The sequence below is a fragment of the Gorilla gorilla genome, chromosome 20 (assembly GCF_029281585.2).
Source record: "Gorilla gorilla gorilla isolate KB3781 chromosome 20, NHGRI_mGorGor1-v2.1_pri, whole genome shotgun sequence".
NCBI classification, from domain to species: Eukaryota; Metazoa; Chordata; class Mammalia; order Primates; family Hominidae; genus Gorilla; species Gorilla gorilla.
This window is the reverse complement of record NC_073244.2, coordinates 51,185,931-51,203,027: the sequence shown is the minus strand read 5'-3', so window position 1 is coordinate 51,203,027 and position 17,097 is coordinate 51,185,931. Positions and strand designations below refer to the sequence as shown.

The 17,097-nt window shown below is 51.0% G+C and overlaps 2 protein-coding genes and 1 pseudogene across 6 annotated transcripts in view; 1 reads left to right on the top strand and 2 right to left on the bottom strand.

Moving 5' to 3' along the window:
- Positions 1 to 283, bottom strand: part of SUPT5H (SPT5 homolog, DSIF elongation factor subunit) — a 31,229-nt gene extending 30,946 nt beyond the window's left edge. For 2 of the 4 annotated variants that reach the window (XM_019015646.3, XM_019015647.3), the window contains exon 1: positions 110 to 242. The gene's annotated coding sequence lies outside the window, so the exon portion shown is untranslated. Of the gene's footprint in view, positions 1 to 109 lie in introns of all 4 variants that reach the window. The other 2 variants (XM_019015645.4, XM_019015644.4) reach the window with 2 other exon arrangements.
- LOC115931552 (uncharacterized) lies at positions 193 to 6,424 on the bottom strand (annotated as a pseudogene).
- Positions 6,425 to 9,978: 3,554 nt separating this feature from the next.
- RPS16 (ribosomal protein S16) lies at positions 9,979 to 12,770 on the top strand. 2 transcript variants are annotated; one of them, XM_004060716.4, is made up of 5 exons: positions 9,979 to 10,129; positions 10,269 to 10,370; positions 12,216 to 12,312; positions 12,408 to 12,455; positions 12,559 to 12,770. In XM_004060716.4, the coding sequence occupies exons 1-5, from the start codon at positions 10,082 to 10,084 to the stop codon at positions 12,702 to 12,704; spliced, it is 441 nt and encodes a 146-aa protein (XP_004060764.2). In that variant the 5' UTR covers positions 9,979 to 10,081; the 3' UTR covers positions 12,705 to 12,770. The 2 variants fall into 2 exon arrangements, with proteins under 2 accessions (XP_004060764.2, XP_018870799.1); XM_019015254.3 differs by having other exon boundaries at positions 12,216 to 12,455.
- Positions 12,771 to 17,097: the final 4,327 nt, after the last annotated feature.

The window sequence follows — 17,097 nt, the reverse complement described above, 5'->3', positions numbered from 1 at the left end:
GCGGAGTGAGGACCCCCTCCTACGCCACATGCTAGACCTCCCCAGTTTCCGAATCTGTTCTCTACACCTCCCTGGCGCCCGGAACTGCCACCTCCGCACACGCACTTACCTCTCGGGCTCCACCTCCGCCTTCGGTACCAGCTGCTGTTCGCACGACGCCTGACTGGGGCTGACGGGTCCTCTCGCGAGAACCTACCCGTTGACCTCGCCTAACACGAGATTTCCGGGGCTGGCACGGGCGACGCACTTCCAGGTCGCCATCTTGAGAGAGGCAGGGCTGGCCTGGGCGGAGGGCGGGGCCGACATCTGCGGAGGGTTAGGAGGGGAAAGGTTTTTTTTAACCCGCCAGCTCGGCGACGAGGCTGAAACTCATGTTTGAATTTAGTGAGCCGTTTGTTCGTTAGTCCGGAACACTAGCGCGGTAGGCCAAGCCGCGAGGAGGCGGCGAATCAGCGAATAGCAAATTATAAAAGAAACAAGGCTTTATCTCCTAGGCCCTCTAAAGCATCCCCAGGAGATCCGTATCCCCGTTTTGGAGAGAACGCTGAAGCTCAGAAAAACTCAGTGGAAAGCGGCAAGCCTCCTCGCCAAGTCTGAGTGACCGTGAAGCCCTGGTTTTTCTTTCTTTTTGTACTTTTTTTTTTTTTTTTTTTGTAGAGTCGGGCTGTTGCCCGGCCTGGTCTCAAACTCCTCTAACTCAAACTCAAAAGCCATCCTCCGGCCTCGTCCTGCCAAAGTGCTGAGATCACAGGCATAACCTGCCGCGCCCGGCCCAAGTCCCTATTTTTCTTTCCAGGCTCCTTAAGTTCATTTAAAGGCGAATTTATCTATTAGTAATGACGGCTGACGGGTGGTGGCAGAGTGGACAGGTGTAATGGAGAGATGAAAAATGAACCTTCGCCTGTAATCCCAGCGCTTTGGGAGGCTGAGGCGGGAGGATCACCTGAGGCCAGGAATTTGAGACCAGCATGGGCAACAAATTGAGACCCCATGTATCCAATTTTTGTGGTTTCTTTTAATGTGGTGTGGTGGCGTGTGCCTGTGGTCCCTGCTACTCCAAAGGCTAAGGTGGGAGGATCACTTGAACCCATGTTGAGGCTTCAGTGAGCTATGATTGCACCACTGCACTCCAGACTGGGTAATAGAGACCCTGTCTCTTAAAAAAAAAAAATTAAAACTTAAATTTTTAAAAATTGAAAAATTAACCTGATAGGGGAAATTTTAAAAATCAGAAGTCTATGTCAGTCGCGGTGGCTCATGCCTGTAATCCCAACACATTGGGAGGCCGAGGCAGGCAGATTGCCTGAGGTCAGGAGTTCGAAACCAGTCTGGCCAACATGGTGAAACCCCGTCTCTACTAAAAATACAAAAAAATTAGCCGGGCGTGGTGGCATGTGCCTGTGATTCTAGCTACTCGGGAGGCTGAGGCAGGAGAATGGCGTGAACCCAGGAGGCGGAGCTTGCAGTGAGCCGAGATCGCGCCACTGCATTCCAGCCTGGGCGAGAGTGAGACTCAGTCTGAAAAAAAAAAAAAAAAAAAGAAGCCTCAGGACACATTGGTAAAATTTCTCACATAAGTATGACACACCTGGGCCGGGCGCAGTGGCTCACGTCTGTAATCCCAGCACTTTGGGAGGCCACGGCGGGTGGATCACGAGGTTAGGAGATCGAGACCATCCTGGCTAACATGGTGAAACCTTGTCTCTACTAAAAATACAAAAAAATTAGCCGGGCATGGTAGCGGGTGCCTGTAGTCCCAGCTACTCGGGAGGCTGAGGCAGGAGAATGGCGTGAACCCGGGAGGCGGAGCTTGCACTGAGCCGAGATCGGGCCACTGCACTCCAGCCTGGGCGAGAGCGAGACTCCGTCTCAAAAAAAATAAAAAATAAATAAGTATGACACACGTGGATTCAATTTACCTAAGCTTGATATACCTACTTAGTTAGTGGGGAATGGGGTGCAGTTATGATGGAAGCAGGCAGTGAATATACCTGAAGGTGCGTGTGTTTCCCCAAAAGCACACACTCCCAAATCCAGCAATCCCAAATTGAGTCCAAGATAGATTGGGGAGGGGCTGAGCACTCTGTCTAAGAGTGTTTCCCCTTCCTTAAGCTTGGTTCTTTTAAATAGCAGCTCTTGAAAATAGGATTCTCGGCCGGGCGCGGTGGCTCACGCTTGTAATCCCAGCACTTTGGGAGGCCAAGGCAGGCGGATCACCTGAGGTCAGGAGTTCAAGACCAGCCGGGCCAACATGGTAAAACCCTGTCTCTACTAAAAAATACAAAAATTAGCCAGGTGGCGTAGTGGTGCACACCCGTAATCCCAGCTACTCGGGAGGCTGTGGCAGGAGAATCTCTTGAACTTGAGAGGTGGAGGTTGCTGTGACAAAAGAGCAAGACTCCATCTCAAAAAAAAAACAACAAAAAAGAAAATAGGACTCTACATATTAAATCGCTACAGACACTGCTGCAGAAAGGCACTCCCTGCAGAAAAAAGAGGGCACAGTCATTTCCCCCGCCATGGAAGTTTCTTCCTTGATGGATCCGTGGTTCTGAACTCAACTCTGGTAGCACATCAGAATACTTGAGAATATTTTAGAAAGAAAGAGTTGCATAATAGCCCTAAACTGGTAACACAAAAATTAGGGCCGGGCGCAGTGGCTCACGCCTGTAATCCCAGCACTTTGGGAGGCCAAAGCAGGCGGATCACGAAGTCAGGAGTTCAAGACCAGCCTGGCCAACATGGTGAAACCCCATCTCTACTAAAAATACAAAAAAAAAAAAAAAAAAAAAAGCCAGGTGTGGTGGCGCACACCTGTAATCCCAGCTACTTGGGAGGCTGAGGCAGGAGAATCACTTGAACCAGGGAGGTGAAGGTTGCAGTGAGCAGAGATCACACCACTGCACTCCAGCCTGGGCAACAGAGTGAGACTCGTCTCAAAAGAAAAACAAATTTTGGTACATCCATTCATGCAACAGAATAGTAACAACTACCAATACACCCATGACTGAATCTCCAAAACATTATGCTGAGTGAAAGAAGCCAGACATCAGGAGATGTCCAGCATGATTCCATTCATATGAAACTCCAGAGCAAGCAAAACCAACCTATACAGACAATGCAGATTAGTGGATGTCTGGGGCTGGAGAGGGAGGTGGAAATTGACTGGGAAGAGAGATAAGGAATGCTTTGGGGTGATGGAAATGTGGCCATCCAGTCCACCAGCCAGTGCACTCCAGCCTGGGTGACAAAGGGAGACCCTGTCTCAAAAAAAAAAAAAAATGTCAGGTGTGGTGGCTCATGCCTATAATCCCAGCACTTTGGGAGGCCAAGGCGGGAGGATCGCTTGAGCCCAGGAGTTCAAGATTAGCCTGGGCAATAAAGGGTAACCCCATCTCTACAAAAAATACAAAAATTAGCTGAGTGTGGTGGCATGCGCCTATAGCGCTAGCTACTTGGGGGGCTGAGGTGGGAGAGTCACTTGAGCCTGAAAGAGCGAGCCTGCAATGAGTTTTGATCATGCCACTGCACTCCAGCCTGGGCGACAGAGTGAGACCCTGTCTCAAAAAAATATATGGGCAGATGCCAAGTACAGCCTGTGCAGCATAGTGAAACCCTGTCTCTAAATAATAATAATAATAATAATAATAATAATAATAATAATATAGATGCTCAGGCTCCACCAGAGACCAATTATCAAATTATCTGGGTTGGGGTCTGGCCATCAGTATTACTTGAAATTTCTCCAAGTGGTGGGCTGGGCACGGTGGCTCATGCCTGTAATCCCAGCAGTTTGGGAGGCTGAGGTGGGCAGATCACAAGGTCAGGCGTTCGAGACCAGCCTGACCAACATTGTGAAGCCCCATCTCTACTAAAAATACAAAAATTAGTCAGGTGTAGTGGCGCGTGCCTGTAATCCCAGTTACTCAGGAGGCTAAGGCAGGAGAATTACTTGAACCCAGGAGGTGGAGGTTGCAGCGAGCTGAGACCAAGCCACTGCACTCTAGCCTGGGCAACAGAGTGAGACTCTGCCTCAAAAACAGAAAAGAAAAGAAAAGAAAGTTCTTCAAGTGGTAATTTTTTGTAGCCAGGGATGTAGGGATGTGAACCACAGGACCCTCCCTGTTCTCAAGGGATAGGGATGAGGTTAGAGAATACCTGTGCACTTCTCTGTCCCTTCCTGGAAGAAGAGAGAAGAGTATCTAAAGGAGGGTGAGAATGGGGGCAGGTGGGGCAATTTATCCAACTCCCTGCCCAAGAGGTCAGAGACTTCAGATCGCACCTTACTTTCCTCCTTCTTACCTCTTCCCCTTGGCTACTAGGGCTCCAGGTGGGGTCCTCTGGCCTAGAGGGAAGAAAAGGCTTAGGGTTTGGCAGTTGGAGCTGAAGACTATTCCCTCCCTCTCTCTACCCAGCCTCTCTGGGTGTACCTGGGAGCCATGTCCTCCAAAGCTCAGGCTATGGTAGGGTGCCGAGCACAAGCTCCCTGTAGTAACTCCAAGAGGGGGACAGGTCTCTGGGGATGTCCTTCACAGGACAGGCAAAGGCCCTGGCTGGCCACCCACAGCCGGGACCCCAGGGGATCCAGCAGGTACTGTAGCTGGAACACAGCAGTTCCCATAGATGGTCCCTCCTCAAACCCAATCACAGACAGCTCCAACCTGGAGCAGCCTAGAGTCTCAGCAGGACACACAGTAGGGACAAAGTGACCTGGTATCTATGGGTAAGGGCATGAGTCCAAGTCCCCACTCCCAAGGTTTCTTATCTGTGTCCTGGAACAAACCCCTTCAGTTCTCTGGGCCTCAGTTTCCTCATTTGTAAATAGGGCTCTGGATAATCCCAACCATAAGGCCTGACACTATCCCATGCTGTACTTATGTGCAAGTTAGAAAAAGACACTCAGCTGGGCACAGTGGCTCATGCCTGTAATCCCAGCTCTTTGAGAGGCCAAGGCAGGAAGATCACTTGAGCCCAGGTGTCCAAGACCAGCCTGGGCAACACAGCGACACCCCATATCTACAAAAAAAAAAAAAAAAAAGGTCAGGCACGGTGGCTCACACCTGTAATCCCAGCACTTTGGGAGGTTGAGGCAGGCGGATCACGAGGTCAAGAGATCGAGAACATCCTGGCCAACACGGTGAAACCCTGTCTCTACTAAAAATACAAAAATTAGCTGGGCATGGTGGCACATGCCTGTAGTCCCAGCTACTCGGGAGGCTGAGGCAGAAGAACTGCTTCAACCCAGGACACAGAGGTTGCAGTGAGCAGAGATCACGCCACTGCACTCCAGCTGGCAACAGAGCAACACTGTGTCTCAAAAAAAAAAAAAAATTAGCCATTAGCTATTTGTGGTGTCACATGTATGTGGTCCCAGCTACTCTGGAGGCTGAGGTGGGAGGATTGCTTGAGCCTAAAAGGTCAAGACTGCAGTGAGCTGTGATTGTGCCACTGCACTCCAGCGTGGGGGACAGAACAAGACCCTGTCTCAAAAAAAAGAAAATAAAAAGACCTTCCTTAAGTTCCTTCTACCTTCTAAGTCTTGATTTTATTAGAACAAGATACTTTACTGCCATCTGCCGGAAGTTGGCAAATATGCAAATCTACAATGTCCAGCCTGTGAATATAGTACTGTCTTTGTAGATGTGGGATCCTTGTGCAGTGTACAACGTTCACATCCATACATGGTGGTCCTATCTATCTTATAGGATTGGTGTACAGAGTAAATAAGCTAACATACTTAAAGCATTTAAACCAATACCTGGCACAGAGTAAGCACTATTTACATGTAGCTGTAGTCATCATCATCATTTGTTATTATATACCTCCCTATTCTAGGTGTTGGAGACAGCAGTGAGCAAAATATATCTGTCAAGGCTAGGGGCTGGGTCAGGAGATAGTCCCACTACCTCCTCCCAGCAACATATTCATATGGTCACACAGCAGCCCTCACACATGGAGACCACTGAATTCTCTCAAAACCTGCAACTGCAGAAAGAAGCGAATGCAATACTCACTGAGAGATGATCTGGGGTGTAGAGGGTGTCATCATTTTTGTTTTCCTACAGTTTAGGGGTAAGGAGAAGAATCAGATCTTGGAGGGAAAGAGGCTGACCCTTCCTCAAACACACCCCCTACTGCGCCCCATCAATTGGCCCACCCCTGTCTGCTGGCTCTGCTCCCCACTCGCTGGTATCTTTAGAGGGCTGCAAGGAAGTAAAAAGGCTCTCTCCAGCAGAGGGGCGTTCCTAGGCCCTCCCAGGGCTGTACAAGCAGGAGGATGATCCACAGAAGCAACATGGGCACCTTGCTCACTCCCAGGCCTTCTCTGGTGCTTGGCCTGGGGTTCTGGAAGAGAGAGGTACAGGAAGGGGGAGCAGACTGGAAGGCTGAAGTGGGTGAGGGGAACTCCCCCTCCACCCCCCATCCCATCCCCTGCTTGCTCCACTCAAGCCACAGATAATTCAGGGAGTGTGCCTGTAGAGGCTGGGGAAAGATGGTGACCCCAAAGTCAAGAGGGCTTAGGTCAGAGCGCTCCCTGACTCCCAAGCTCAGGGACGATACGAGACTTAGCAAATGTGTGAAGATCAATCTGGAGAGAGGAGAGAACCTGAACTCCCCTGCCCAACAGGCCCTTAAGACAGTGCAGGCTAGGCCGATCACTGTGGCTCACACCTGTAATCCCAGAACCTTGGGAGGCCAAGGTGGGCGGATCACTTGAGGTAAGGAGTTCAAGACCAGCCTGGCCAACACGATGGAACCCTGTCTCTACTAAAAAATACAAAAATTAATGGCCAGGCAGAGTGGCTCACACTTGTAATCCCAGCACTTTGGGAGGCCGAGGCAAGTGGATCACTTGAGGTCAGGAGTTCAAGACTAGTCTGCCCAGCATAGTGAAACCCTGTCTCTACTAATAAATACAAAAATTAGCTGAGCATGGTGGTGCATGCCTTTAATCCCAGCTACTTGGGAGGCTGATGCAGGAGAATTGCTTGAACCCAGGAAGCTGACGTTGCAGTGAGCTGAGATCAAGCCACTGCCCTCCAGTCTGGGCGACAGAGCGAGACTCCATCTCAAAAAAAAAAAGAAAAATTATTAGTCAAGCATAGTGGTGGAGGCCCGTAATCTGGGCTACTCGGGAGTCTGAAGCAGGAGAATCTGATAATCTCAGCTACTCCAGAGTCTGAAGCAGGAGAATCACTTGAACCAGGGAGGCGGAGGTTGCAGTGAGCTCAGATTGCATCACTGCATTCCAGCCTGGGTGACACAGACTCTATCTCAATTAAAAAAAAAAAAAAAAAGTACAGGTAGAATGTGTGCATCCTCTCATCTGCCTGTGTCTTCATTGGAAAACACCTGTGCTAGCCTTTATCTGTGTCTGCAAGTGAATATTTGAGGTCTCTGCTCTCCTACTTATTTTGTTTATTTATTTTTGAGACAGAGTTTATTTATTTATTTATTTATTTATTTTTGAGACAGAGTCTTGCTCTGTCGCCCAGCCTGGGGTGCAGTGGCGCCATCTCAGCTCACTGCAACCTCCGCCTCCCGGGTTCAAGCGGTTCTCCTGCCTCAGCCTCCCTTGTAGCTGGGATACAGGCACCTGCCACCATGCCCAGCTGATTTTTGTATTTTTAGTAGAGGCGGGGTTTCACCATGTTGGCCAGGCTGGTCTTGAATCCTGGGTTCGAGTGATCCTCCTGCCTTGGCCTCCCAAAGTGCTGGGATTATAGGTGTGAGCCACTGTACCTGGCCTCTGTCTCAAGTATTTTGGAAACATCATGCCTGCCTTTATCTCTTTTTTGTCTGAGGGTTGGCCTCTCTGCCTCTAAATCTGTCACTGGGCTTGTTTTGGGGGTCCATCTCTTGACTGTCCTGGTCTCTCCCTTTTCTCCTCCTCTTCTCCCTCGGCCTTTCATCTTTCTCTTCTTCTCCACTTGTGCCTACATTTCTTTGGGCTGTGTCTGTGTCCCTCCCGGTCAGCCTCTGGGTACTTCCTTCCTCCCTCCCAACAGCCCCCTCCCCCCTCACCCTTTTAGAGCTGGACTCCGGGCTGGATTTTCCCTCTGGCCCCAGACCTGCCCTCCAGTGTCTCCTTGTCTCCACCCTCTTTGGCAAGGTGCACCACGACGCCCTTTTGAACCCTGGATCCCAGACCCTGTACTGCCAGAGAAACTGAGGCAACTGTGGGCTCCCTCTAGCTCTGAGAGAGGAACCTCTTCGCTAGGGAGACTCTTGATGGGGTGAGACGCAGGGACATCTGCCGGGGAACCAGAGGACAACCCAATCCTGGGGTTCCTCAGGTGGGGTTGGGGGGCTGGGGATGGAGAATTCTGTGGGGAGGAGGCCTAAGTGGAGGGTGATTTGGGGGAGAGGAAAAAGATGACTGGGAGATTCTGGAGAAAGAGATTCTAGGGGCCGGGCGCGGTGGCTCACGCCTGTAATCCCAGCACTTTGGGAGGCTGAGATGAGTGGATCACTTGATGTCAGGAGTTCGAGACCAGTCTGGCCAATATGGTGAAACCCTGTCTCTACTAAAAATACAAAAATTAGCCGGGCGTGGTGGTGCATGCCTGTAATCTCAGCTACTCAAAAGGATGAGGCAGGAGAATCGCTTTAACCGGGGAGGCAGAGGTTGCAGTGAGCAGAGATCACGCCACTGCACTCCAGCCTGGGCGACAGAGCAGGACTCTGTCTCAAAAAAAAGAAAAGAAAAAAAAAAAAACAGAGAGATTCGGCCGGGTGTGGCGGCTCACGCCTGTAATCCCAGGACTCTGGGAGGCCGAGGCGGATCACATCACCTGAGGTCAGGAGTTCGAGACCAGCCTGGCCAACGTGGTGAAACCCCATTTCTACTAAAAACACAAAAAACGACCAGGGCGTGGTGGTAGACGCCTGTAATTCCAGCGACTCGGGAGCCTAAGGCAGGAGAATCTCTTGAACCCTGGAGGCGGAGGTTGCAGTGAGACGAGATCGCACCACTGTACTCCAGCCTGGGCAACGAGCGAAATTCCGTCTCAAAAAAAAAGAGAGATTCTAGGGTGGGGACGGGGAAGTGGTGAATTCTTGGGGGAGGGTCTCTTAGGAGAGTGGGATTCTAACGGAGAGAAAACTCCAGGGAAGGCAGTTGCTGGGAAGAGGAGTCTCGGAAGGGAAATAAATTCAGGACAAAGGTAGATTTTGAGGGACGGGTCTCTGAGAGAAAAGTTTTTGTGGATTTGCGGGGCGGGGTGTTCTGGGAAAGGGGGATTTTCCGGGAAAGGGAGATTCTGGAGGAGGGAGATTCCAGGGGTACTGGGTCCTGACAAGAGAAAGATTCTGGGAAGGGTGACTGAGGGGACGAGGACCGAATGGAGGGAGATTCAGGGAAAAGGGGGGTCTAAGTTGAGCACTCTTAAGAGGGACATTTGGGGTTGGCCTTCTGAAAGAAGGATGGGAAACATTCTGGGAAGAGGAAACTGAAAGGAAAGACATTCTGGTGAAAGGGAGATTCTGAGGGGAAGGGGCGCTGAGGGGAAAAGTATTCTGGGAGAGGATCCCCAAGGAGGGGGATTCTAGGGAGGATAGGATTCTGGAAGTCCTTAATCTGAGAATCCAGCCAGATTTCTTGCAGTAGATTCCAAAGGGAAGATTCTGATGCGGGGGATTCGGGGAGGAGGGAGTCCAGAGGGGAGAAAGATTACAGGTGGTGGGAGGGTGGGAACTGATTTAAAGAAAGGGCGAAGGGAGATTATTAAAGAGCCAGAATGCAAAGAAGAGCTGCGGCAGTCGACTACAGAGGACGCGAAGCACACTCCCGCAGCGTTCCCTTCAGTCCGCACACACTCCCAGGCCCCGCCCCTTCCGCCCACAGAGCCCGCCACTTCCGCCTCACAGGGCCCGCCCGCTCTGAGCGCCTAAGGGCCTTCCCGCCGCTGACCAGACGCCCCGCCCGTTAGACGCAACAGAAGCCGTAAAGCTCTCTCCCGTCGCGACGCAGCGCTCAAGGCGCCTGCGCAGACCCTGAAAAGCGGCCAGGGTGGCCCCTAGCTTTCCTTTTCCGGTTGTGGCGTCGCGTGGTGAGGTTCTCTAGGCCACGCTCGGAGCCATGCCGTCCAAGGGCCCGCTGCAGTCGGTGCAGGTCTTCGGACGCAAGGTGAGCCAGACGCCGGATGGGAAGGGGAGGGGAAGGAGAAGGCCAGGGTCTGGGAGAGGTCGGTGGGCAGGAATCTAGGGGGTAACATGGGAGCTGGAGCCGGAGCTCACGGGGCCCCTGTTTTTATTGTATCTTACAGAAGACAGCGACAGCTGTGGCGCACTGCAAACGCGGCAATGGTCTCATCAAGGTGAACGGGCGGCCCCTGGAGATGATTGAGCCGCGCACGCTACAGTACAAGGTGCTGGGATCCGGCACCGGCGTTGAGTGGATGGAGGACTCTTGGAGACAGAGATGTTGTAGCTCTTGAAAGCTGAGGGGGCTGGTATCAGCAACGGGATGTTTAGAAGTTGTGTTGGGTGTAGAACAGTGGGGTATTTGGCAATAGAGCTGGGCTTGGGGTTCAGAAGATGTAAAAGCTGAGATGGGGGTGTTGAAGATTAAGGGGTTGCTTTGAAAACTGGGATGTTAGGAAGCTCACCTAACTGGGGCGGCGGGACCCAAAGGGTGAAGGGACACCGGCTATTTTTTATTTTGTTTATTTGTTTTGAGAGGGAGTCTCGCTGTGTCGCCCAGGATGGAGTGTAGTGGCGCGATCTCGGATCACTGCAACCTTCGCCTCCCGGGTTAAAGCGATTCTCCTGCCTCAGCCTTTTGAGTAGCTGAGATTACAGGCATGCACCACCACGCCCGGCTAATTTTTGTATTTTTAGTAGAGACGGGGTTTCGCCATATTGGCCAGACTGGTCTCGAACTCATTACCTCAGGTGATCCACCAGCCTCGGCCTCCCAAAGTGCTGGGATTGCAGGCGTCAGCCACCGTGAGCGGCCGAATTTGGGTCTGTTTAAATGCTTGCTTGTAAAAGGGGTTCCTCTGTTCCCTTTTTGGGACTCTCAATTTCTTTGGCTCAGAATGGAAAGAAACCAGAATCTGATTTCTGCCCCTTGTGAACTTTACTACTTTTAAAAGAAAGAATATCTACATTGCAGGGTCAGTTAAAAAAATTTTTTTGAGTTATAAGGTTCTTTTTTAAGAACAGTATCTTGCTGTCACCTACCCTGGAGTGCAGTAGCACAATTCTAATGAACTGCAGCCTTAAACTCCTGAGTTGGAGATCCTACCACCTCAGCCTTTCGGTTGCCAAGACTACAGGCACATCACCACGCCTGGCTCATTTGAGAAATATTTTTTTGTAGACGTGGGGTCTCACTTTATTGCCCAGGCTGGTCCTTGGCCTCAAGTGATCCTTCTGCCTGGACTGGGATTACAGGTGTAATCACCATGCCTGGCCTAGAATTTAATAAAAATTCTGAGATTTCCTTTGTGTAGCAGATGTTGAATGTTACTGTTATTGGCTGTCACTGTATTTGAAGGATTTGTATGTGTACCCTCTGTTGAGTTTTGGGGACATAGCAGTGATCCAGATGACTTCAGGTCTTGCCTTCATGGAACTGCCAGCCTAGTTGGGGAGAAGGACTGGGCCCAATACCAGAAGCTGATCCAAAGTGGTCAGAACTGGGGAAGGAGACCTGTGAGCTGAAAGCAGGTAGAGGAAGTATCTAGACAGAGGCACTGGTAAAAGACCTAGAGCTGGGAAGGGTCTAGGGACCAGGGACAGGTGGTACTATAATTCTGGAAACCTGTGAGGCTCAAAGAAAGGGCAGAGAGCTCAGGTGGGAAATAGAAAAGGCACCTGAACAGTCCAGGGATGGTTTCGACTGCTTGAAACAGCCTTGGGAGTTTCAGAAGCTATTGGAATGCTCCTTACTGTTCAGCCTTCTAAGAACCAGTCTTAGAGATAGGGTGTCTGAGGTCCAGTGAGGGACACAAGTAGGAGGGAGCCCAGATCTTGTTCCCTTTACCTTGCCTATATTTCTTACACCACTTCAGCAGTCTCATATCTGGTGTTTTTGACTTTCCTCTTCTCTGGGCCTGTAGAGGGGCTTGGAGTGACACCCTGACCCCCATCCGCTAGTACTTGAAGGCCAGTGGTGGCAGAAGCCACAGAAACAAGGAGAAGCCCAGTGAGATGGCTAAGCTGCCCAGCATGTAACTTGAATCCCTGTTCATTCCCCATTCCTTTAGTTGCTGGAGCCAGTTCTGCTTCTCGGCAAGGAGCGATTTGCTGGTGTAGACATCCGTGTCCGTGTAAAGGGTGGTGGTCACGTGGCCCAGATTTATGGTGAGTCCCAGGAACTGGGCGCATGGGGGAGGTGGCTCTGGGAGGGAGGCCTTCACAGCGCTCCTGTACCCTTTAATTGTGTGTCTTCCTCACAGCTATCCGTCAGTCCATCTCCAAAGCCCTGGTGGCCTATTACCAGAAATGTGAGTGAGCATGGGTCCTTCCCATGAAGTAGGTGGGTGTGTGGGGATCAAGTCAAGGACTCTGTGTGATTATCTAAATCCTCATCCCTGCTCCTCTTGCCAGATGTGGATGAGGCTTCCAAGAAGGAGATCAAAGACATCCTCATCCAGTATGACCGGACCCTGCTGGTAGCTGATCCTCGTCGCTGCGAGTCCAAAAAGTTTGGAGGCCCTGGTGCCCGTGCTCGCTACCAGAAATCCTACCGATAAGCCCATCATGACTCAAAATTCACTTGTATAATAAACAGTTTTTGAGGGATTTTAAAGTTTCAAGAACTGTGTGTGGCCTTATGTGTTGGTATTGGATGTTTAACCAGACAGAAATCAGTAAACATCCTGGACCTATTGCCAGTCTGGATTTTGACCCTCACCAGAAGTGGTCACGCTGGGCTTGGTGTGGGTGAGTGGAAGCAGAAGGCAGGGGGTCTCTGTCTCTACACCTCCAGTAGAGTCCAATGTGCAGGCAAAGCTGAGATGGCAGTCGTTTGGGGCCATTAGTGGCTACAGACCTTGGCAGATATATGGCTCATCCTTGTGGGTGTCTATTTTTTTCAATCCCAGCCTCCCAAATAGCTTGGATTACAGGTACCCACCACCACGCCATGCTAATTTTGTATTTTTAGTATCGATGGGTTTCACTGTGTTGGTCAGGCTGGTCTCAAACTCCTGACCTCAAGTATCCACCTTCCTGGGCCTCCCAAAGTGCTGGGATTACAGGCGAGAGCCACCACCGCCAGCCGAATTTTTGTTTTTGTAGAGACAGGTCTCACTATGTTGCCCAGGCGTGGTCTCCTGACCTCAGGCAATCCTCCTGCCTCAGCTTCCCAATGTGTCCAGGTTACAGGTGTGAGCTACCATGCCTAGCCAATAATCTTTAATACAAAGAAAACAAGGAGAGCCGGGCGCGGTGGCTCACGACTGTAATCCCATCACTCTTGAGAGGCCAAGGCTGGTGGATTACAAGGTCAGGAGTTAAAGATCAGCCTGGCCAAGATGGTGAAACCTCATCTCTATTAAAAGTACAAAAATTAGGTATGGTGGCGGGCGCCTGTAATCCAGCTACTTGGGAGGCTGAGGGAGAGAATTGCTTGAACAGGCGCCTACCACCACACCCAGCTAATTTTTTTGTTTTTTGTTTTTTTTAGTAGAGACGGGGTTTCAACATGTTGGCAAGGTTGGTCTTGAAATCCTGACCTCAGGTGATCACCCGCCTCGGCCTCCTAAAGTGCTGGGATTATAGGCGTGAGCCACCGCACCCAGCCTAATTTTAGTATTTTTAGTAGAGATGGGGTTTCACCATGTTGGCAAGGCTGGTCTTGAACTCCTAACCTCAAGTGATCCTCCTGCCACAGCCTCCCAAAGTGCTGGGATTACAGGCATGAGCCACCATGCCGAGCCCAAAGTGGCATTTTGGACAGGTAACCAGGCTGTGGAAGACCCCAGGTTCTTTTTTTTTTTTTTTTTTTTATTTTTTTGGAGACGGAGTTTTGCTCTTGTAGCCCCGGCTGGAGTGCAATGTCGTGATCTCGTCTCACCGCAACCTCCGCCTCCCGGGTTCAAGCAATTCTCCTGTCTCAGCCTCCCGAGTAGCTGGGATTACAGGCGCCTGCCACCTTGCCCAGCTAATTTTTCTATTTTTAGTAGAGACAGGGTTTCACCACGTTGGCCAGGCTGGTCTGGAACTCCTGACCTCAGGTAATCTACCCGCCTTGGCCTCCCAAAGTGCTGGGATTACAAGCGTGAGCCGCCACACCTGCCCCCCCCCCTTTTTTTTTTTTTTGGAGATGGAGTCTTGCTCTGTCACCGAGGCTGGAGTGTAGCTGCACAATCTCAGCTCACTGCAACCTCCGCCTTCCGGGTTCAAGCAATTCTGCCTCAGCCTCCTGAGTAGCTGGGACTACAGGCAAGTGCCATCACACCTGACTGATTTTTGTATTTTTAGTAGAGACATGGGTTTCACTATGTTATCCAGGCTGATCTTGAACTCCTGGCCTCAGGTAGATCCCCCTGCCTTGGCCTCTTGAAGTGCTGGGATTAACAGGCGTGAGCCACCGCGCCCGACCTAGAGCCCAGGTTCTTGACTACTAGTTTAGGTTGTCACAGATCTGCTCAAGAGGCCCCATCTCTACCCTGTGGCCCCTCAACATGGGGAGCTAAGGAGTCAGGGTGGCCGCTTGTGGGAAAAGCACAGGAGGCTGTGGGACTCAAGCGGTGCCTGACAGCCTGGAGGAGTCAGGTGGACTCCTTGGGGGAGAGGACATGGGAACCAGGGTCTGCTGGCCGGTAGAAAGAGTAGGCAGGGAGACTATGTCTGTGATGAGTTGTTTTTGGGCGTCTATGGCCTCAACTTGCTCATTCGCTTTCCTTGAACACCTGTGCCGGGCCATGTGCTCGTCATGGGGCACTGAGTGACCACAGCCCTCTTCCCCCTCCCAAGGAGTCACAAATGACGCAAGGGTTGCTGCGGGTGCTGGAAGAGGAGTTGGGCTTCAAAGCACAGTGCATCCTCAGCGTCTTGTATAGGTGCTTGGAAACGGACTTAAGCAAAACAAGCAGATCCTGTAATAACAGTCCTTTAAACAAACTGGTTTCCTTATACGTCGTTTCGCTTAAGGTCACGGTTTCCCAGAACCTATTGATGACGTTAAGTGAGGACTTGGTTGAGTGGCTAATGACTCATAGGAAGCGAGTGAACTTCATTGTTTGGGGAGCGCAGAGATCTCTACTTCCTAGTTCCAGCCTCTGCAGCCAATAGGGAAGTCCCGCACCTAAATGCTCAGGGGGAATGTTTTACAACTTGAGATTTTCTGTCCACTTGCCCATTTTCTATGTATCTGCCCTAGTTAATACAGTAGCCAGTGCTCAGAAGCCGTATATGGCTACCAAGCGGGGCTGCACATATTAGAACATTTCTGTCATCAAGGAAGGTTATATGGGACAGCACTGACACAGGATACATAAAATGAGTCGGGGGCTGGGCCCAGTGGCTCACGCCTGTAATCCCAGCACTTTGGGAGGCCAAGGCAGGTGGATGGCTTGAGGTCAGAAGTTCGAGACCAGCCTTGCCAGCATGGCGAAACCCGGTCTCTACTAAAAATACAAAAAAAAAAAAAAAAAAAAGGGGGGGCTGGGCATGGTGGCGGGTGCCTGTCGTCCCAGCTATTTGGGAGGCTGAGGCAAGAGAATGGCTTGAACCCGGGAGGCGGAGGTTGCAGTGAGCTGAGATTGCACCACTGTACTCTGGCCTGGACGACAGAGCGAGACTCTGCCTCAAAAAAAAAAAAAAAAAAAAAAAAGCCAGGCGTGGTGGCTCATGTCTGTAATCGCAGCACTTTGGGAGGCCGAGGCGGGTGGATCACCTGAGGTCAGGAGTTGGAGACCAGCCTGACCAATATGGTGAAACCCCGTCTTTACTAAAAATACAAAAATTATCTGGGTGTGGTGGCGTGTGCCTGTAGTCCCAGCTACTCAGGAGGCTGAGACAGGAAAATTGCTTGAACCCTGGAGGTAGAGGTTGCAGTGAGCTGAGACCTCGCCACTGCACTCCAACCTGAGCCACAGAGCAAGGGTCCGTCTCAAAAAAAAAAAAGGACAGGCATGATGGCTCATGCCTGTAATCCCAGCACTTTAGGATGCCGAGGTGGGTGGATCACGAGGTCTGGAGTTTGAGACCAGCCTGGCCAACATGGTGAAACCCTGTTTCTACCAAAAATACAAAAAAATTAGCTGGGCATGGTGGCACTCACCTGCAATCCCAGCTACTTCGGAGGCTGAGGCGGGAGAGTCACTTGAACCCCAGAGGCAGAGGTTGCAGTGAGCCAAGATCGCACCACTGCACTCCAGCCTGGGCAACATAGAGAGACTCCGTCTCAAATAAATAAATAAATAAAATAAAAAGTAAAGGAGTGGGGGGCCGGGCGCAGCAACTCATTCTTGTAATCCCAGCGCTTTGGGAGGCAGAGGCAGGCAGATCACTTGAGGTCAGGAGTTCGAGACTAGCCTGGCCAACACGGTGAAACCCTGTCTCTACTAAAAGTACAAAATTAGCTGAGCATGGTGGCATGTGCCTGTAGTCCCAGCTACTCTGGAGGCTGAGGCAGGAGAATCGCTTGAACCCAGGAGGTAGAGGTTGCAGTGAGCCGACATTGCGCCACTGCACTTCAGCTCTGGGCGACAGAGCAAGACTCCTCCTCAAAAAAAGAAAAAAAAGAAAAAGTAAAGGAGTGGGGTTCGTGGAGCATCAGGTAGGTGGTTGTTGGAGGTAGCCACATCCCTGTGAGGTTGGTGACACAGGATGAGAAAACTACCCTAGTGGCAAAATGTTTTGCAGCTCGCCAAGTTTTGCATTGCAGCCAGAGTTAACTCGGGTTAACTGGTTTAGCTGGCATTAACCTAAATGTCCCAGAGAGGACAGCGGGCACCATCCTTATCCTTTCGGAGCCTGATTTAGCTGTAGCTCTGAGGAGGACTGGGCTCAGAACCAAGGTAGGCCAGCAGGAAAGGTATTCCTCAGGAGGTGACGGAGCTGGGGCTGGGAAGCAGCAGTAGGAGTTGGGCAGGAGAGAGGAATGGAATTCACAGATGCCAGGAGGAGGGGTGGAGG